This window comes from Typopeltis vanoorti, chromosome 13 (assembly GCF_054136105.1).
Source record: "Typopeltis vanoorti isolate ZY-2024b chromosome 13, IOZ_Tvanoo_1.0, whole genome shotgun sequence".
Classification (NCBI taxonomy): Eukaryota; Metazoa; Arthropoda; class Arachnida; order Uropygi; family Thelyphonidae; genus Typopeltis; species Typopeltis vanoorti.
Window position 1 is genome coordinate 30,657,872 of NC_143561.1, and position 23,594 is coordinate 30,681,465.

A 23,594-nucleotide genomic window follows, 5' to 3' on the forward strand; every position below is an offset into this window, starting at 1 on the left:
ATATCAAAAGTTCCTGGCAAATAAGTCAGCTTTTACTCTTACAGAATACAGAAACAAATGTAAGAAAGCTAAACAGTGTGTAAAACTAGCTAAACAAAAGTCATGGGAGGACTTTGGCAAGAATATAGAAAATAAATATCAAGAAGGTGGCAAAATATTCTGGAGGTTGTTGAAGAAGCTTAGGAATGGAGGAAAGAGTGCTGTAAAAGGAATTAGAGATGATAAAGGTGAAATGAAAACAGGAGAAAAAGATATCCTTGAAGTATGCAGTAATTACTTTGAAAAACTGCTAAATGAAACAAGCAAGTGATGACAGCACAGTGATAAAAAACACTAACCAGGCATGCAGTCAGGAATACATATCCATACTTGAAGTAGAAAAAGCCATCAAAGGCTTGAAATGTGGAAAGGCAGCAGGAGTAGATGATATTCGACCAGAAATGCTGAAGTATGGTGGTATAAGAGTCTTACAGTGGTTGCACTGCATAGTTCAGAAAGCCTGGACAGAGGGACGAATTCCCGATGATTGGAGTAGAGCTCTCATAGTACCCATATATAAAAAGGGAAATAAAACTGAATGTGAGAATTACAGAGGTATTTCCCTACTTAGTGTTCCTGGCAAGATCTATGCAAGTATACTTGAGAAACGGTGAGAAGAATTGTGGAAGAAAAGCTTGGTGAAGAACAAGCTGGATTCAGGCCAAATAGAGGCTGTCAGGATCAGATCTTCACTTACGACAAATAGTCGAGAAAGCATGGGAATTATAACAAAGATCTGTATTTAAGTTTTGTCGATTTGGAAAAGGCATATGACAAGGTGCCAAGAGAGAAGCTATTCAATACGCTGCAGTTATATGGTGTCAATGGTGCATTATATCAAGCAATACTTAGTCTTTATTTGAGTTGTGAGTCAGCAGTTAGAATTGAAGGAAGTACAGGAAGATGGTTTAATGTTAAATCTGGTGTGAGACAAGGATGTACATTATCCCCTCTGTTATTCATTATATATATGGATCACATTATGAAGGAATGTGGTATTAAACCTGATATCAAAATTGGAGATGTTAATGTCAGCTCTTTGCTTTATGCGGATGATGTTATACTTCTAAATAAATCCGCTACAAGTCTGCAAGATTCTCTGACTACATTGAATAGCTGTTGTAATAGATATGGTATGAAGGTCAGCAATAAAAAGACAAAGACATGAAAATAGGCAGAATCATTGAAAATGTCAACTGTGTTGTGAATGGAGAACCTGTGGAACAAGTAAAACATTTCAGCTACTTAGGCACAATTTTTACTGAAGATGGTCAACTAAATATAGAAATAGACGACAGAATCAGCAAAGCTGGTATCGTGGGAAGTCAATTGAATAAATTCATATGGAATAAGAAAGAAATTAGTCGGAAACACTAAATTAGCTGTATGCAAGACTGTGTTCAAACCAATTTTAACTTATGGATCTGAGAGCTGGGTCAGAAGTAAAACACTTGACCATAGACTAGAGACTGCAGATATGAGAGTCCTGAGAAAGATTAGAGGCGTGAACAGATGGCATCAATGGCAATATCATATTAAAAATGAGGATATTAGGAAAGAACTTGACATTGTCAGCATCCAGGAATGCGTTAGCAGAGCTAATCTCAGATGGTATGGTCACTTAAATAGAATGGGAGAGGAAAGATTAGCAAAACAAGTGTTCTCTGCCAGTTGGCAGGAAAACGAACCAGAGGAAGACCAAGATATAGGTGGATTGATACTGTACAAAGTGCCTTAGACGATAGAATATAAGATCTGATAATGTTGGAGTCTTGACAAGTAACAGACTGATTTGGAGGGAAATTGTAGATAGGAAGTTAGTAATGATGTAATTTTTTCATGTAGAACTGTCATATCCTGTACACCCCTTGAGGGTACATGGCAGGAATTTGATGATGATGATGACGACTATCGAATAAAATCCCACCAAGTCACAAATCAGAAAACTTCACAGGCTCCTTAAGAAAGTCACTTCTTGGCCTGTAGAAGTTACCAATAGATTAAAGCCGTTTAAACTCTATACCCCCCCCCCCCCCCGTATTTATGGACTCCCAAAAATAGATAAAGAAAATGTGCCATTACGTCCCATAGTGGATGGCACTGATTCCCCCACATACAAAGTAGCTAAACATTTGGCCAAAGCGCTCTCACACTATACTGGCAGCACACCATCACACATCAAAAAACTCAGCCCAATTCATAGCCAGCACAGAAAACCTTACACTACAACATATTGACATAATAATCAGCTTTGGCATCTCCTCCTTATTCACAAATGTCCCACTCAAGGAAACTTTAGAGCTAATCCAAGCTAAATTTTCTCCTGATATCTCAGCCCTATTTCAGTTCACAATGGACTCAGGCTATTTCGTTTGGCAAGGAAAATTCTAAACACAAAGAGAGGAGACAGCCATGGATTCACCACTCTCCCCACCCTTGGCCAATTTTTTTATAGAGAACTTTGAAGAAAAAGCCTTAGCCTGTGCCCCACAAAAACCAACCATATGGCTTCGCTACATTGATTATGTGTTTGCTATTTGGCCACATGGCTCTGATACACTCCTCTCCTTCTTAACACACTTAAACAACGAACACCAGAATCAAGTTCACCCTGGAAAAAGAGGAAAACAACAGCCTCCCTTTCCTAGACACACTAGTCACCCGCCATCCTGATGGAACCTTGGTTTTCTCAGTTTATTGAAAACCCAACCATACAGACAGGTACATTCACACCCCCCCCCACACACACACAACAATATGGAGTGGTGAAAACACTATACAACAGGGCTAAACTAATCTGTTCTAACAACAAGGTCCTAAACACTCAACTAAATCACATCCTCAACACATGCTCAGCCAATGGCTACTCCCCCCCCCCCCCCAAAAAAATCCAAAAAATATTGATACCAACAAACCACAACCCCCCCCCCCTCTCCCCAACAAGGATTACTCTAAATCCATCATCATTCCCTACATCCGAAGAACCTCAGAAAAAATTACCAAAGTTCACCCTGGAAAAAGAGGAAAACAACAGCCTCCCTTTCCTAGACACACTAGTCACCCGCCATCCTGATGGAACCTTGGTTTTCTCAGTTTATCGAAAACCCAACCATACAGACAGGTACATTCACCCCCCCCACACACACACAACAATATGGAGTGGTGAAAACACTATACAACAGGGCTAAACTAATCTGTTCTAACAACAAGGTCCTAAACACTCAACTAAATCACATCCTCAACACATGCTCAGCCAATGGCTACTCCCCCCCCCCAAAAAAAAATCCAAAAAATATTGATACCAACAAACCACAACCCCCCCCCCTCTCCCCAACAAGGATTACTCTAAATCCATCATCATTCCCTACATCCGAAGAACCTCAGAAAAAATTACCAAAATCTTAAAAAAAAGATGCCCACTCCACTAAAGACCAACCACTTCCCCTAGACCTACCTAGTGTGTACCAGGTCCCTTGCAGCTGTAAACTGTCTTACTTTGGCCAAACAGGCAGGACAGCGAATATCAGAATTTCGGAACACAAGAACTACATCCATTTTCACAAGTACAGCCACACTGGTCTTGCAGACCATGCTCTGGATACACACCACAGAATACGGTGGAAGAAAGCAACAGCAATACACCATAGCAAATAAAAATTCGAATGACTATTCATGGCATCAGCCTCAGCCATAAGAAACCAACAACCCCCCCACTCACCCATAACAAGGATTGCTCTAAATCCATCACCATTCCCTACATTCGAGGCACCTCGGAAAAAATTACCAAAATCTTAAAAAAAACATGACGACCTCCTGTTACAGACCATACAGAAAATTGGCATCCCTTATCTGCTCCACTAAAGACCAACCACTTCCCCTAGACCAACCTGGTGTATACCAGGTCCCTTGCAGCCGTAAACTGTCTTACTTTGGCCAAACATTCAGGACAGCGAATATCAGAATTTTGGAACACAAGGACTGCATCCATTTTCACAAGTACAGCCACTCTAGTCTTGCAGATGCTCTGGATACACGCCACAGAATGCAGTGCAAGAAAGCTACAGTAATACACCATAGCAAATACAAATTCAAAAGACTATTCATGGAATCAGCCTCAGCCCTAAGAAACTCTCCAAACCTCAACAAATTTGATTGTATGAGACTGCCCCAAATTTGAGAGGCTTACATCAGCAGACCTTCAGCCCAACGGCCAAGAACACCTACTTAGCCTGCTAGGGGACACCATCAGGACTTTTAGGAGAACAATAGCTTCATTACTTCATTCTCAGTTACCGTGTTGTAGTGCCTTACGTGTACGTGCCTTTTTTGTAAGTTCCTTTTGAAGATGGCAATATCGGAAATATTTATTAAAGTGTAATTTAATTTATATTCTTATCTACGTTGTCAATTCCTTGAGTGATTTAGTAATGCATAATCAACGTATAAGCCTGTCTGTGAGTTGTTTATTAGTACATAACTGTTTTCTTCATATGATTTAGTAACAACTAATGAAATTAACTTAAACAGGATACACTTAATACATATTAACTTTGGCAATCCATAAGAGAATTCAGGAATTCTTGCCATCTAATCTCATGACATATCCTTGGATGAGGATATACATAAATCATGTTCAAACCACTGTTTCTTGTAAAGATACAATTTCATGAAAAGAAGCGAACTTTAGTGTTTAAGAAGCAGTACTCACCTTGTATATCATTAGTATTAGTTACAACAAGTTTCCTTTTCTTGGAAGTTGGCTACAACAAAAAGCATAAAATGAGACAGAAGAAAATAAAATAGCCTGATTCATTTATCAATATTACTACCACAGTTCAGATAGCTATATCCTTCATTAAGGACACTTATATGTTTCACTCTATAAATAATTTTTCCCAAAGTGCTAAATCAGTACACAAACAACCTTTTTGTATCCAACTACTCCTTATATTTCAGATAATGATTACTGAAGCCTAATGTTTAATTTGTAACAGCATGTTTGAAGAAAATAAAATGATGCTATATATTAATGTTCCAAATACGAGGGTGGTCTGCAAGGTTCGCGGCCTAACAATGAAAAAACGGATTTATAATTTCAAAATTTTTATTTTTCAACATAATCTCCCTTAAGACTAATACATTTATTCCAGTGATGCTCCAGCACCATTATCCCGTCCCTGTAGTGGTTCTCAATAAGATTTACAAAATAGCATCCCCCCCCCACCCCACAGCTGCAATCACCTCTTGATTTGAAGAAAAATGCTGATAAGCGAGGAAGAGTTTTAGTTTTGGGAAGAGATAAGTCAGAGGGAGCCATATCTGGGGAATATGGTAGATGTTCCAACAATTCATAGTGCAGATCCCTTAATTTTTCCATTGCCAAAACACCTTTGTGGGCAGGTGCATTGTCCTGATGAAAGATGATTTTTTTTCTTTTGCAAACTGGATCTTTTCTCACGAATTTTTTCGTCTAGTCGGTTAAAAGATCGGAATAATACTCCCTGGTTATTGTTTTACCCTTTTCAAGATAATTAATAAACAAAATGCCTTTAGCATCCCAAACCAATGCCATGACCTTTCCTGCTGATGGAACTGGCTGTCTTCTTTGGTGCTGAACAACTGGCTTCTGTTCACTGTTTTGACTGCTGTTTGGATTCTGGTGTCATCCATAGTAATAAATCGATGCACAAAATCAGTTTTATTCTTGTTAAAACACTCCAAGCATGGAGTGTTTTAACAAGAATTGTGAGCAAGTGCAGCACCCATCTTGTGCAAACTTTTTTGTTTGCAATTCTTTACACATTCTTTTGAAATGAATATAGTCTCAGCAATACTCTATGGATATGGAAACAGCTATTTCGTGATTCTGCAACAAAATTTGTTTCATACAATACAGGTGGTGGGTCTGATCAGGCTTGAGGGCCATACTGTGTATGTCTGCCAACCTGATCTAAAAAACTGGCTATTTTAGATTAACAGTCCTGGAAAACAGAGAATATGCAATAGAGAACATGAATACCATATCGTGCACTTGATCAATGATTTCTGGTGGCGTTAGATTTTTTGGACGTCATTCAAGTGGATCATGTTCATGGCTGGTATGGCCATGTTTAAACTCAACAGCCCATTTCTTAATTGTTGAAAATGAAGGAGAAAAGTGCCCATAAACCTTTATGAACTTCGAATGAATTTCTTTTGCCGTCAAACCTTCTTTTACAAAGAATTTTATAAGTGCACGATACTCAATTTTATCCATTTCAAGGGATACAGACATCTGAAGCAAAAGCTGTATAAAACAAAGTATTTGATAGAATGACTTGCAATTTCACATGGATGCTTATGACTGAAGTACCAACTTAAAAAAAAAAAAAAAATCTTGCCATAGTGTTGCCATCTATGGTTGAGGCTGAGAATTTTTCAGACCAAGAAACTAATGAAAGTGTCCAAATTTCAATAAATATGATGTCCATTGTTAAGATGCCATAAGATCCTGTTAGCATAAACTACTTATTAATGTAAATGCCTGCTTACTTACCATTCCAGGCAGACAGTTACAACAACTAGATTGATTTATGTGGATAAATGTTGAATAGGCATAAAATTTTCACTTTAGTATTAAAGCCATCTTCAATATAATTGAGGAATGAACAATTAAAATACAAGTAACAGAAGAATTTAAAAAAAAGCACCATCACAGCTCAAGTAATACAAATGATCAGTAAAATTCCTAATTATTAAAAAAAAAGTATAAATATATATAAGAAAAATGAGAAATTATTCGAAGAGTGATAATATTTCCCACTAGGGAATAAACTGAAGGCCATCGCCAGATCTGCTCAAATTTGGACTAAAAAGGGCTTGGAACTTTTTTTTTTTTAATGTAAACATTCCATAAGGAATCTACTTTTTTTTTGTTAGAGTTTGGTTTTTCTTTCCAAAGAAAGGGCATAGCAGAGATGGCATGTTTAACCAACCCAAATTAGCTCAGTTTCATTATGCTGATGTATTCCCCACCAAACTGAATCGTAGGAAGAATTGCATTTATTTCCTAAATCTGATGAAGAACCATACTACACTTGAAATATGGTATCTACATATCTGGAACAGAGCAGAGGTTTAGGGAAATGTCATATAGGAGACCATCTTCAAAGATCTCCATAAAGTAGCTGGCAAGTGTGGGAGAAAGATGACTTCTCATAGCTGTACCTTCAAGCTGTTGATAATTTATGTTGAAGAGGAGTAAAATAATTAAAACTGATCAAAAAATTGAGAAGCCTGATGATGTTAGAAGAAAATTTTATCAAAGCAGATTAATGTTCCCCCAACAGAGAAATACTATGTCACTTCTCTAATAATTTCTAATTTTTCTTTATATTTTTATACTTTTTTTTTAAACCAAAAACATCGACTATTTGTTGTCTTATTTGAGCTGTAATAGTGGTTTTAAAAAGTATTTTGTTACTTGCATTTTAATTATATTCTATTAATTGTGCTGAAGATGCCTTTGATACCAAGGCAAAAATTTCACATATCCATGTAAGTCTTCTAATTTTTCAGTGTTTTGCAACCATGTTATAGCACCCTGTTAAAAATTTTGCACTCAAAAAAGTTAAAATTTTGATGAAATATACATGTACAAAAATTTCTCATTTTCATTTAAAATGGGATAACTTAATGGAGAAATAATGTTCAAAATTATTCTGAACTTTTCTATGCTGTTATACATTTAGAATAACATCAAAAACTGCAAGAGAAGAATGTTATGAGAATATAAAAAGAAATAATAGCAAACCACATTCCACAAGGTAGAATCATGAAATATGTAGGTGTTATTGGAATGAGTAAGCATTAAGAAGGAATTGAATAAAAAGAAAATGTTCTGAAGGAATACAAGAGGAAATGTAATGGGTAAGCTCATAAGTAATGGAAAAACACCAAGAATAGAAGTGCACAATTCTTATGAAAAAAAGCACTAGGCAGATTAAGAAAGGAAATCATTTCTGATGAGCAAAAAGGAAAATGATTACAACTAATGAATACAAGTGTTAGGAAGCTAACAGTAGCAATAGAAACAGTTAAAGTACCGGGCAATCATGCCATCATCCTAATAGACACATACATTTTGATGGTATTATAATTTACAGGAAATTGATGAGGCTAGGGATATGCGGGTGAGTGGTGGATAGAGATTTGAAATTCAGAGGACATATTGCAAGAGTTGGCAGAATAGCTCAGAGAATTACTTGGATGCTGAAGAACACAATAAGCAGAGATAAAGAGGTTATTATCCTTCTTCATAAGGCTATGATTCTGCCAAATATTGACTATTTTGCACAGATTTGGTCACCTGCGTATCTTGGGAATTGGGAGGTGATGGAGAGGATTCAGAGATGAGTAACCAAGCTGGTGACAGGTCTGTGGGTTGTAGTTTAGCTGACAAGCAGAAGAGAGGGATATGATAGAACCTTATAAGTTACTAAAGGGATACTATAAGATTCACACAGAAGAAAATTTTCAATACATGGGAAGTAAGAGGAAAAACAATGAGTCATACTTAGAAGTTGTCTAAGAGTGTGGTTAGTAAAGGTGTGAGGACTAGGTTCTTTTCGGGTAGAATGGTGAATGAGCACCCCAAAAGTGAATAGGTTTAAGGATATGTGTGATAGGTATTGTGTTAATGGATAGTGTGGGTCTCCTGCAACGAGTATGACTCCATGGAGAGCCCATATAAATAATAATAATAATAATAATAATAATGATTAGTTATTGTAATTAATATTCAGTATACATTGTAATTTCCTTAAAAAAGTACAGTTAAGAAATGTATATGCTTTACTACCAACAGATTTCAAAATAATTTTTTCCCCCTTCAATATATGGAAAAAGAACAAGATATCATTCCTGAAAACTGGGTAAGAGTGTGGTTAGCAAGAATGTATACACAATGGTGAATGAATGCACTGTCAATGGTAAAGAGTTTAAAGAGAGGCATAATAGGGTGGGTTAGCATGGATTAATACAAATGAGGCTTAGAACTTACTGGTGATGAAATAATATTTGGAATATTTCATTAAATTTAATACTATCAGAAATAAAACATGAGACTGTTATAATTCCACCTATCAAAACCTGCAGAACACCAAGCGGACCAAAATATTAAAAGTTGCTAAATATTATGGGTTGCAACATAGAGGCAAAAAGGAAAGTCAAAAAATGTTCAAAGCCATAAATGAAATACCAAAAAATTGCCAAGTAACTTCAAATGTTTGAAAAAAAAAAAAAAAAAAAAAAATTATCCTAACGGAATGCAATCAAAATGACAGGCAAAACAGAATTATAACCACATTAAACAAACTTTATATTAACATTTAAGATAACTAATTGCAGTCTGTTGTATTGCTTATCCAAACCAATAGTATAGGCAATCAGGTTTGGCCTAACCAATAAATCCCAGCAACTTTGCTTCAGACTGGTTAACTAGCATTCACTTAATACTGTTATAACTGATACTTCAGTGTTCTTAAATTGGAATGTTTAAGTATAACTGATACTTAAGTGTTCTTAAACCAAAAACTGCAATGGTTGATTCTGGAATTATGATCAAAGCTAAGTCATCTAAGACCATGAGATATGAGGGTTGTTCGATAAGTCCATGCAAAAATGAAGAAAACAATTTTTTTTGAGACAAACATTTATTTTTCAACATAGTCTCCTTTGAGGTCTATACACTTAGTCCAATGATGCTCTAATTCTTTGATCCTGTCCATATAGTATGATTTGTCCAACTCTTCAAAATAGGCAGTTGTTTTGGCAATCACCTCATTGTTTGATGAAAATCTCTTTCCTGCCAGCAATTTTTTTCATGTTTGGAAACAGATAGTAGTCCAAGGGAGCCAAATCTGGAGTGTATGTGTGTGTGTGTGTGGGGGGGGGGTTACGAAAGGACTCCGTAGCGTAAATCAAACAATTTTGCAGTCACAATTGCAGAAGAGTGAGCGGGTGCATTGTCGTGGTGATAAAGAATCTTTTTCGCCAAGTGTGGTCGTTTTTCTTTTATTTCATTATTTAAAAGATCCAGCAAAGATGCATAATACACTCCGGTAATTGTTTTGCCCTTTTTGAAGAAGTCTATAAAGATTATGCCATGAGCATCCCAGAAGACGGTGGCCATTACCTTTCCTGCTGAAGGAACGGTTTTTGCTTTCTTTGGTGCAGATTCCCCGCTTGCAACCCATTGTATCGACTGTTCCTTGGTCTCAGGCTGGTAGTGATTAATCCATGTTTCGTCCACTGTTACGAAATGATGCAAAAATTTCTCTGGATTCCATTGAAACAGCTTCAAGCTGTCTTTGCAACAGTTCACATGTTGAAGCTTTTGATCCAGTGTGAGCAAACACGGCACCCATCTTGCGGATAGTTTTCTCATATGTAAATGTTCATGTAAAATATTATGTAAGCGGTCATTTGAGATGCCCACAGCTTTAGCAATTTCATGCACCTTCACTCTTCTACCATCCATCATCATATCATGGATTTTTTCAATAATTTCTGGAGTAGTGACCACAACGGTGTCCAGAACATTCAGCATCACTTGCTAATATGGCCACTTAAAAAGTTACTAAACCACTTATAAATTGAAGGTGCAGACTCACCATAATGTTTATGAAGCTTACCTTTGGTTTGCTGAGCCATTTTGCCTTTCAAAAAGTAATGTTTTATCACTACACGAAATTCCTTCTCATCCATTTTTCACAAATCACGGTACTTGATCGATTCAAATGAACGGCAAACAGAGTAATAGATCTATCTGACTGAAACTTAGTGTGTGATCCTCCAAGTTGCTTGCCAGCAACTAAAAATAACCTAGATATATACTGGTGGTGCCATCTCTTAGACTTTGCATGGATTTGAACAGCTCTCATAAATATTATTTAACTGCATACACGTGTGTGTGTTCTGGAAAGTCTGTCCACTATGTGGGATAAATAACCTTACTGATAAGGACTAGCTACCTCGCTTTTGACTGAAAGCAAAGACTTCTTCCTATCGTAAATCAAGCCTGTGCAGGATGCAAAGAATCTTAGCATCCACATGATTGCAAAATGAAGATGGAATATCAGTTTGGGACTTAGATGACAACACTGTTTTATCGTGCCAGCTGCATCGATACAAGATTCCCACAGCATTTATCAGGGAACTAATGCAAACCGTGAGCAGTCAGTTACTAAAACACCAAAACCTAAATAAAATTAAAGTTAGGCATTATCAATGTAAAATGCATCATGTGAAAACAGAAGATCCTTTAGATAAATGGGATGGGATCAGAGTAAGGAGAGAAGAGCAGTTATAATATTAAACACAAATTATGAGAAAAGTTGACTCATTCATGAATCAACAACTGACTTCAGACACAAATAAGCCTTGCTGCAAGGACAATGAGTAAATAGATCAAGATTTCTTTCCCTATTACAATCATCTGTAGAATATTTAAGATGGCAGTTGATATAAATAAACAACCAGTTATTGTAAAAGAACTAAACAGCAGCAGCAGCATACCCAGATGAATTCCAGTCATACAAGACTATGGGGAAATTTGAAGAAAAAAGGTAATAAAAGGTAGTTACCTGCTAAACAGTTAAACTCAAGCCTTTTCACGTTAACACACCCAGGATATATGAAGCACTAAAAATTCACAAACAAGGTACGACACCCTTTCTCCCTATTGTGGATAGCATAAACAGTCCCACAAACTTGCTAGACATATAGCCAAGCTACTAGCCACTCTCATAAACAATTCCCCTCCTTTGTTAAAAATTCTACCAATCTAAAAAGTATTTTAGAAAACCATACCTTAAAAAGTTCAGACATAATAGTGAGTTTTAATATCACCTCACTATTCACAAATGTACTGTTAATTGAAACCTTTGATTTACAGAAGTCACACTTTCCCCCTGATATATTTGAACTATTTAAATTCACAGTACATGCAGGTTATTTTACATGGAAAGGGAAAATATACAAACAATTAGATGGGACAGCAAGGGGCTCCCCCCCCTATTCTCCTCCCTTAGCCAACTTCTACATAGAACACTTGGAAAAGCTAGTTACCAATACAGCCACTCTCAAACCAAGGCTTTGGCTATGCTATGTTGATGTGCTTGCTATTTGGCCACATGGCCCAGACACATTGGATACATTCTTAGCACATTTAAATAGCCAGCACCCCAAAATCCACTTTACAATGGAACTGGAATCTAATGACTCTGTTCTTCCCAGATCCACTAATCACACATCTTCCATGTGGTTCCTTATCATTCTCGGTTTATAGGAAGCCCACACATACTGGACAAACCATCACCCGTCTCAACAGTATGGTATCCTAAAAACACTAACCCATAGAGCTAAAGCTTTGCGCCCATTCAAAAGGTCCTCCCCAGGATCTTTTGAATGGGACAAACTGCGTGGCTGGTTTTATTGACCACTTTATATGATTAATAGCGAGTGTTAAAGTTCATAAAGCAAATAGCAAATGGTTTAAAATAATTGGAGTAATGTGACAAGACACAGCTATCTTTTCTATTTAGTCTTGCTGACTTTTGCAATGAACAAGGCAAAGGAAGAACTAAGGATTGAGGAACTGAAGTTAAACTGAGGATCGAAGAATGTTACAACATCTGATATCGATTATGATGACTTTGCCTTATTCACAAATACCATGAGAGAAATTAATTTCTTTATTTTTGCAACAGATGATGCTGGGAGTCAAACTAGGTTTGATTATCAATATTAAGAAAACAAAGGTAATGAAAACAGATAATAAAAATGAGTAATGTCTATTTTTTAAAGAATGTGCTATAGAGCAAGTCCCTCAGTTCAATTATCTTGGTAGTTGTATAAACTGATATTGTGAAGTGAGGAATGAAGCAAGTAGAGGAGCAGGGATGGCCTTAGGAATGATCAAAAAATTATGGAAAGACAGCAGAATATCAACACAAATAAAAATTAAAATCTATAATAGTCTAGTTCTCTTTGTTTTGCATTATGAATGCTAAGACCTGGACATTGTGCAAGAGTGATCCTTGGAGACTGATGCTTTTGATCAACAGTGTTTAAGGAGTATTTTGGGAGTAAGAAAGTTTTGGCTTCACAAATAATGTGATACATCGCAGTAGTGGTCAGCCACTTCTCAGCACTATCTTGCTCATTCGGCCATGCTGTCATAATACAGGAGATACGGTTGCCAACAAATTGTACTGGGTGATCCAGGTGTTAGGAAAAAATGTTAATGAAAAATGCTTCACAGAATTGGCATTCAGTGGCATGAAGCAGTATATGCTCAGGACAGACATATCTGAAGTAGAAAGATATTCAATCTGGTCAGCCTTCCATGACTGTTGGTAGCTTGAGGAACTGGTATGTGTGTATGCATGGAGATCTGGAAAAGGCATGTGACAAAGTACCAAGCGAAGAAAAATTCAAAATGCTACAATTATGTGGGATAAACGGTACATTATGTTGAGCAATACATAGTCTATAAGAGTTGTAAATCAGAAGTTAAAATTAAAGGAGGTATGGAAAGATGGTTTGATGTTTAATCATGTGTGAGACAAGAATGCATGTATATTATTTCACTGTCATTCATCATCTATATGGATTGCATCATGAAGGAAATGTGGCATTCGGCCTTGATATCAAAATTGGAAATATTCAAACTGAACTCTCTACTTTATGACTCCTTAAAAATCCAGTAGAAGTCTGCAGGCTTCCCAAATTAAAGTAAGTAACAAATGTAATAAATTCAGAATGAAAATCAGCAATAAAATAATCAGTTATTTAGGTACAATTTTTAGTAAACAGAACAACGAAATATGGAAATAAACAACAGAATTAGCAAAGGTGATATGGTAAAGCATTTAATAAATTTATGTAGAATGAGATATAGAGGGAAAAAAAGTCAAAACACTACACTAACTGCATACAAGAGTAAAGTAATTTTAACTAATGAATCTGAGAGATGTATCACAGATTTCTGACAGATAAGATTGATTTAGAGGAAAATTGTGTGAAAGCAATGCTTTTTTTCTGGAAAAAAAGGTGCCAGTACTCACCATGAAGATGTTATTACAACAACTTCCACACTTTTAACATATCCTCTGATACACCCTGTTCGTCTCTAGATCGCTTCTTGCTTTTGGTATCAACTGCAGAATGACGACCCCGGAGCAGTCACGAGTCCACATATTTGCTAGGGTTGAACTGAGTGACAGGATGTCCTACTATCCTGATGAACATCAGTGCAGAAGTTGTTCATACAAGCAGATGACCTAGATGAAGTTACTATAAGATTCATCTGAGAGAAACCCCTTTCACATTCACTGGAAGATATTGCAATTGTGCCCAACGTGTGCTTTAGAGCAAGTAGTATGTCCGGGACTTTATTTTCTTGAGGATATTCACAGAAACCACGAACTGCTTCTCTTTCAAGCAAAATTTGAGTGCTGACTTTTTAATTTCAGCTTCAAATGTCAGATGCTTCCCATGATTTTCTCGCCAATACTTGGAATCTAAAATCTTAGCATATTCAGGCAAATCAGCATCATCTCCTTCAAGCAGATGCTTTCCAACAGCTTCTTTCAGACTTTTATAGAAAGCAAATAAACTTATTGCAGGACTGTCTTTCATTTTTGTGGAGCTCAATCCCTTTGAACTTCACGTTCTTCTGACTTTGAAGAGAAATACTGTAGTACAGACCAGTATTTTCAATCCTTTCTTCAAAAAGTTGAACTGTATTCTTTATCTTCCTGTCTGCTTTCTACAAGTCAATATTTCTCTCTTGTAAATCTAGATTTAGTTCACTAAGTTCTTGGAGAGCATCACACATAAGGCCCAAATCAAGAAATAACTCGCATGATGTTATTTTTCTTAAAAGGCCCTCATAAAGAAAGCAATCTGTTTTGCTTCTTGTGCTGTCTTCTTTTGGCTCCAGAAAGTGATGGATGAGGGCTTCAAAGTCTTGCCACACTGCAAAAACAGTGCAAAAACTAGATGCAACCCAGCGAGTGCTTAAAATTCTGTCAATTTTAAGAAGTTGAAGTTCTAGAGTCGCTGCACATTCCTGTAGTTCCCTAGCAGTCTTAGGTGAAGTATGATAAGTCAAATGCAGTTTGTCCACGAAACTCAAAGCGATTCACTCCTGCCACATTTATCACCGTGTCACTAACAGATAATTCAAGGCGATGGCTAGCACAATGGCAGAAAATAACACTAGGAAACTTCTCTTGCATTAGTTTCCTTACACCATTATGCACACCAAACAACACGGCTGCACCATCACAAGTTGGAGACAATAAATACTCCTTTAAGTAATCTTCAGATAATCCTAAACACTCGAGATGACTAAAAAGTTTAGAATTTCTCTAGCAGTTACATCTGATAATTCGATCAAATCTAGGAAAAGACTCACAGGAGTCAAAAGTTCAGGAAGAACTACACAAACAATAACAATGAATGTTGTTGTTGTGTTACTCACAGTTGTCGATTCATCAATAAGTAACGATATTTTGTTCTTGGAGTTCACTATATTGTCTATTAACCCGTTAACATACAAAGACGTCTGTGACACTTCTTTTGTTTATTGTGCCAAAATTGATTTTGATGTATCGCAGACGTTATGAAGTTCGCATCAATTTCAAACTAATTTAGAGTTTAGAAATAATTTAAATGTCAAAGGGTTAATGTTTATCTAATTTCTTTTGATATATGGCTCACAATGTTAATGCAACCATTTGCAGAATGAAGAATATATCCCATGTCTAGGCCATTAAGTTCCTGTAAATTTATTTGGTCTTCCAAGTTGTTAAATGATTGATTTCTCCAAGCAACTTTGTAAGCGGTTCAAAACACTTTTCCTGTTACGTCTTTATTATGAGACAAAGTATTTAGGAAAACTTTCTCTAATGTTTTGTTTTTTGCTTCAGATTTAATTTTCTGGCATACTTTGTGCACTGCACTCTCCTTACGATCGTAACTCTTTTTTCTGACAGTAGCTGTTGTTTGCAAGATTCTCCAAAATGACTGATTTATCATTTGCCCACTCTGCTGAAATTTTTGTTCCCATGTGTTTATCGACGGCAAGACTTCTGACATCACGACACACTTTACAGCCCAACATTTTATTCTTGACATACAGCCACTCGTTTCTCTCACAGAAGTCATTTTTCTGCAAAAGTGTCCAACATTTGGGCCAATCATTATCAGAATCTGTTTCCTTTTGACCATGTGGATCTTTGGTCTTGGTTTCGTGATCCTCTTCAAGTGAATTTTTTGTGCTAGTTTTGTTTTACAGGATCACAAGTAGATTCAACAATTTCTGCTTCTGCAGCCTTACTTTTTTTACTCATTGGCATGTTTCAGAGTGAATATAGAACTGATAAACTGATACTGGAAGCAATCAGAAGTGAACAACTTCCTGTTTCCGGTTGTGCACCAACCTATGAAACAGGAAAGCAGGGTACCAACTTATGAGTAATCAAAACTGAAAATTCAATTCGTAAACACAGTACCATCTACTGGAATATTTATAATACATTTTGTTGTCAATAAATCACAAATTTTTAAAAACTTAAGAAAAAAGGTGACAGTACTGTTGTATACCATCAGAAAAAAAAAGCACTGTGTGAAAGTAGTATGTTACAAACTACTTAAAAAAGTATCAGCTAATAACACACAGAGCTACTCCATGTAAAATTTCAGTTTCTTAGCCGTACATAAATAGTGAGTAAATAATCTGATTTTAATCAGTCAATCACTTGACTAATTTAGCCACACACAAAATATGGAGGGAGAAAAAAAACTTACCTCTTCAGCATCATGATTAATTAATGGAACTTCAGGTACTGGAATGTTTAGCTCACAATGTAAAGAGGACAGCTCTGCTTTAAACTTGTCTGTCTAAATTTAAACCAAAAGAGAATGGCTTTACAGTTGTTACTATGAAGTCCAAGAAAATACAAATGGTCTTAGAGTTAAGATACTGAAAAACTTCACCCGAACAATTTAATTTTACGAGTATTTTTCTCTATCAGGATAAGTTTTTTTTTTTTTGGCAAAGAAACACTTCATAAAATAAGTATGACATGAAGTAGGAAATCTTAATTTCTCTTCTAATCACTCATTTGCATATGATAAAGAAAAGCTACACTGTCTGGTTTGTTTTCAGTGTTTTATGCCTATAATTGCAGAGCAATTTTGCCATCAATTTGATCAGAGTAGTGCTATACATAGATATATATATACATGCTATACCAATAGATTGACAAAGTAGCACTTAATGAGATACAGTACAAGAAATAAACATAATGCCGACAGTTTCTCAAACTGACACGTTCATTTCTAAAGCAAAAGCATTATGAAACAGAGGTAGGTAGTTGTAGTTTATATAAAATGAAAGCTCTTGCAACTTGGAGATTAGTATGCAAGAATTTTTTTCCCCTTTCCATCCAGGATGAGGTTAATTTGAAATGATCAAACTGATTCCCATCCTCATTTTTGTCCCTGGAAACTTTTATTTCAATGAATAGATCCCGTGAAGAGTGTTGGAAGTTTATTTTCCACTTGGCTAGACTGGTTATTACTAACACAAATGTTCCAACATAAAAATGAGCATAAATTCATATGGAAAGAAGAGGCAAGGAATAAGTAAGTCTCACTAACTATGTTATTGCTGATAGTGATACTTTCTCCCAGGTATAGGACACTAGAGTGCACAGAGGATCTGAAATTAGAAGCAATCACCATTTAGTCTTGAGCAGGATAAAATTGAATTTCATATTGAAAAGAACATATAAGAAAATTTTAAAGCATATAAAACTTGAGCAGCTCTCAGATATGAACTGTAGACTAAAATACACAAACATTATTCAAGAAAAAAAAAATGAATGAGTTTGAGAACAGGAACCAAACCTTGAAGAAAACCCTGATTGATTCAGCCAGAGAGGCATGTGGTGAGGTTGTCTGCAAGGATAAAAAAAAATCAGAACTCCATGGTGGACACAAGAAGTTCAAGAGACAGTGAAGGAAAAGAAGAAAGCATATCAAAAGTTGCTGGCAAATAAGTCAGCTTATGCTTTTAGAGAATACAGAGACAAATGTAACAAAGTTAAACACTGTGTAAAACTTGCTAAACAAAAGTCATGGGAAGTCTTTGGCAAGAACAAAGAAAATAAATATAAAGAAGGTGGCAAGATATTCTGGAGGTTGTTGAAGAAGCTCAGAAATGGAGGAACGAGTGCTGTAAAAGGAACTAGAGATGATAAAGGTGACATTAAAACTGGAGAAAAAAAAATATCCTTTAAGTAGCAAAAGCCAGAAATGTGGAAAGGTAGCCAGAGTAGATGATATTCGACCAGAAATGCTCAAGTATGGAGGTATAAAAGTCTTACAGTGGCTGTGCCTGCATAGTTCAGAAGGCCTGGACAGAGGGATGAATTCCAGATGATTGGAGTAGAGCTCTCTCATAGTACCCATATAAAAAAGGGAAATGAAACTGAATATGAAAATTACAGAGGTATTTGTCTACTGTGTGTTCCTGGTAAGATTTATGCCAGTATACTTGAGAAACTGGTTGAGAAGGATTGTGGAAGAGAAACTTGGTGAATAACAAGCTGAATTCAGGTCAAATAGAGGCTGTTAGGATCAGATTTTAACTTTATGACAAATAGTTGAGAAATCATAGGAATATAACAAAGATCTGTATTTAAGTTATGTAAATATGAAAAAGGCATATGACAAGGTGCCAAGAGAGAGAGAAGCTATTCAAAACACTATAGTTATATGGTGTCAATGGGGCATTATATCAAGCAATACTTAGCCTTTTGAGTTGTAAGTCAGCAGTTAGAATTGAAGAAAGTACAGGAAAATGGTTTAATGTTAAATCTGGTGTCAGATAAGGATGTGCATTATCCCTGTTATTCATTATTTATATGGAACAATTATGAAGGAAAGTGGGTATATTAAACCTGATATCAAAATTGGAAATGTTAATCTTAGCTCTTTGCGGAGACAATATTATACTTCTAAATAAATCCGCTACAAGATTCCCTGACTAAACTGAATAACTGTTGTAATAGATATTGCATGAAGGTCAGCAATAACAAGACAAAAGACAATGAAAATAGGCAGAATCATTGAAAATGTCAAACTGCATTGTGAACATAGAACCTGTGGAACAAGAAAAACATTTCAGCTCTACTTAGGCACGATTTTTAGTGAAGATGGTAAATTAAATATGGAAATAGACAACAGACTCAACAAAGCTGGTATATGATAGGAAGTCAATTGAATAAATTCATGTGGAATAAGAGCAAAATTAGTCTGAACACTAAATTAGCTGTATACAAGACAGAATTCAAGCCAATTTTAACTTATGGATCTGAGAGCTGGGTCAGAAGTAAAACACTTCACCAAAGACTAGAGACCCCAAATATGAGAGTCCTGAGAAAGATTAGAGGCATGAACAGATGGCATCAATGGCAATATCATATTAAAAACGAGGATATTAGGAAAGAACTTGATATTGTCAGCATCCAGGAATGCGTTAGCATAGCTAATCTCAGGTGGTATGGTCACTTAAACAGAATGGGCAAGGAAATATTAGCAAAACAAGTGTTCTCTGCCAGGTTAGCAGGAAAAAGACCTAGAGGAAGTCCAAGATTGATACAGTAAAAAGTGCCTTAGAAGATAGAAATATGGGATAACTATCTGAGACAGCATGTAATGGAAAATACTAGGGGGTTCGAGGGTGCTTGACCTGAGAATTTGATTGTAATGAATATGACCATGTTGCCACCTATTGGTGAGAGTGATCATAGGGTCTTCACCTGCGAGGTGACTAAATGTGTGAAATTTTCGATTAAGACAGGGTACATGTAGAATTACTGTGCTGGCAAGTATGATAAGCTTAGGAGATTGCTTGGTTCAGTGCATTGCATGTAAAACTGGAAGGGCTGTATGTTGATAGGGCATGGGAAGTGGTCAAGGAGCATTTGCAGGAGGTTATGGTGGCAGACTATATACCAAAAGTCAGAATAGTAAATCAAGTAGGGGTTAAATGAATAACACCATTAAACTTGAGATGCAAAAAAAGAAACAACTGTGGAAGGAATTTAAGGAGAAAGGTGACCTATAGGCACATGAACGGTATAAAGCGCAGGCCAGAAGGGTGACGAGTGTGTTGAGAAAAGCAAAAACGGATTATGAAAGGAAATTAGCCATGCAAGCTGAAGATAATCCCAAACAGTTCTTTTAACATCTGCTAGTAAAAGAAAAACTGTACACAGCAGAATGATTTTAAGGAACGCCGATGGTAGGGAGGTCACTGAGTCAATCAATATAGTGGAATTACTGAGTTAGCATTTTGCAAGAGTATATAGTCCAAGTGGTGACGTTGAAGGAACAATTAATTTATATGGTAATTGTGGTGAATGAAGTGGAGGTGAATGGTCTATTACTATTCACCTCCACTTCATTCACCACAATTTGCTCCTGAAAATAGATATTTTCAGGCGCAAACTTTGTTTGCTTACACTTGGATAAAGGATTAAACTAAATTTATTATAGTCTAACCAAGTGCAAAATAAACTTCCAACATAGTTCTCTAAATCCAGAGTAATTTAATAATAAGGTGGTACACTGGTTGGCAACTCGTATAGGTAAATATGACCCCTCCATTGCTTCTGCCTTAGTATCACCATTCTGGGTAAGCCTCCCACTGATGAGACCTCAATAAAGGTCGAAACCGGTCTGGGTAGTGGCACTTCCGTTAATGCATAGCAATATACATATCCGCAAGGAGATGTGCTTTGCATTATGGGAGATACTGAGACAAGGAGTGATGCATTATGGGAGATACTGAGACAAGGAGTGATGCATTATGGGAGATACTGAGACAAGGAGTGATGAGAGCTTGGTCCACCTTTGCTATGAGTTGCCAAAGGATGTACCACCTTACCTCAGTCTTGAACATATTTGCGCAAACTTTGTTTGCTTACACTTGGATAAAGGGTTAAACTAAATTTATTATAAAACAATACTGCTCAAGAAATCAAGACAAAGATGAATCTGATGGAAAAAAAAACTATACGGAATAATAAAACTAGTAACATGGAACGTAAGAGCGATTAATGGAAAAGAGGAAGAACTTATACAAGAAATAGCCAAAAGAAACATTAAAATATGCAGCATAACAAAAACAACAACAACAAAAAAAAGGAAATGGAACAATGAACATACAAAACTATAGATTTATATACAGTGGAGTAAAAAAAACAAAACAGAGTTGAAGCTGGAATAGGAATACAGAAGAGTTAAATGAAAATATAGAACAATACAAATATATAAACAAAAGAATATTAACGGTTAGGATAAAAACTGATAGGAGATGAAATAAATATAATTACAGTATATGCCCCAGAAGGAAGAAAAGAAAAAATAGAAGTTTCTATGAGGACTATTATTTGTAGGTCCTCATAGAAACTTCTATTTTTTCTTTTCATCCTTTTATTATTTTCTACAAATAATACAAGAAATAAAACCAAATGAAAAATTAATTATAATGGAAGACACTTAAATGCAAGAACTGGAAATATACCAATAAATGGAATTATGTAAAGATTTAATAAAGAAACAAGCAATAATGGGGAAACATTGATACAATTCTGTTCAAATAATAAGTTAAAAATAATGAATACATCATTTATCAGCATAAAATAACTTTTGGAAACACAGGAGGACAGGAATCGATAATAGATTATATTATATATAACAAAGTAATACACCCATCACAAATAAATGTTGGAGTGTTAACATCAGCAGAAATTGGAAGTGATCATAATCTCTTAACATGTAAACTGAGACTTTACAAGAAATGGGTGAAAATAAAATCCAAAGAAAATCCAGACAACGCAAAATAAAATTTAAAGTGGAATTAATAAAAGAAGAAAGTATAAAAACATTATACTACAATAGATTAAAACAAAAGTTCCAAGATAATCCATTAAGCAGCAAACAACATGTAGAAGACAGTTGGAAGATTTTTATAACAAATTTAACTGAAATGGCAATAGAAGTATTAGGGCTAAAAAAAAAAAACCAAGAAAATGGACTACATGGCTTACTGAAGAAATGAAAATATTAACAAAAGAAAATAGAAAGCAAAAATCAATTTTGGGAATCATATACAAAAGAACTTAACATGATTTCTATGGTATACAGAAACAAATCTGGAGATTTATTAATACACAAAAAGAAGGAAGCAGAATATATATCCTAATATTAAAAGCAGAAATAGAGAAATTGGAAAATTATTTTAAAAACCTTTATAATCAAATATTTAGTTGAGATAAAAGTAAAACTTGGTAAACAAACAAACACAACAGAAACGAAAATTGAAATAACAGAAATTGAAAATGCAATTAAAAAACTGAAAAACAGGAAATCACCAGGTTACTAGATAATATCAATGAATTATTAAAAAATGGTAAAGAAATTATAATTCAAAGTTTAAATATACTATACAACCAAATAATAAATACAAAAAAGATTCTGGAAGAATGGAAAAAAGTTTAACAATACCAATATTTAAAAAAGGAGATAAAAACAGAAAATTATAGAAGGATAAATTTATTAAATACCTCATTACAAGAATCCTAAATAATAAAATAAAGCAAATTAATCTATTAGATGAATAACAAGGTTTCAGAGAAGATAGATAATGTACAGATGCAATATTCATAAATAGACAATTGATAGAAGACAGATCGATTAAAAGATACCATTAAAGAAGTGAAGTCTTGGTCGCAACAGATATAACATCTAATACATGAAGAAGACAGAATACAACAAGAAACTAATTATATGCTTTATAGATCTGAAAAAAGCATGACATAATATTAATTCAATATGTAATAGAAATATTGCAGAGAAGAAAAGTATCAGAAAACATAATACAAATAATAAAGACTCTTTAAGCCCAACAATATTCAATATAATAATGGATTAATAATGCAAAAAGTTAATAAAATACAGGAGCGAAAATAAATAAGAGAATAATAAGAACTATGTTATGCAGATGATGTACTATTAATCGCATAAAATGAAACTCAGCTACAAATATTATTACATACTTTTAATAAAGCAGCAATATTATATAATATGAAGATATCAATCAGTATTTAGTCTTGAGCAGGATAAAATTGAATTTCATATTGAAAAGAATAACATGTAAGAAAGTTTTAAAGTGAATAAAAGTTGAGCAGCTCTCTGATGTGAACTGTAGACTAAAATACACAAACATTATTGAAGAAAAAATGAACGGGTTTGAGAACAGGAACCAAATCTTGGAGATTCAGTGGCAAGCCTTGAAGAAAACCCTGATTGATTCAGCCAGAGAAGAATGTGGTGAGGTTGTCTGCAAGGATAGAAAAATCAGAACTCCATGGTGGACAGAGGAAGTTAAAGAGGCAGTGAAGGAAAAGAAGAAAGCATATCAAAAGTTCCTG

The 23,594-nt window shown here is 35.3% G+C and overlaps 1 protein-coding gene across 2 annotated transcripts in view; it reads right to left on the reverse strand.

Annotated features, from left to right (window-relative positions):
• The window catches only part of REG (proteasome regulator gamma), a 146,419-nt gene that overhangs the window by 67,471 nt on the left and 55,354 nt on the right, over positions 1-23,594 (reverse strand). For both annotated transcript variants that reach the window (XM_090402845.1, XM_090402846.1), the window contains exons 4-5: positions 16,897-16,989; positions 4,748-4,799 (exon numbers count right to left, since the gene is read on the reverse strand). In XM_090402845.1, coding sequence (XP_090258971.1) covers positions 4,748-4,799; positions 16,897-16,989 — 145 coding nt within the window. The remainder of the gene's footprint in view (positions 1-4,747; positions 4,800-16,896; positions 16,990-23,594) is intronic.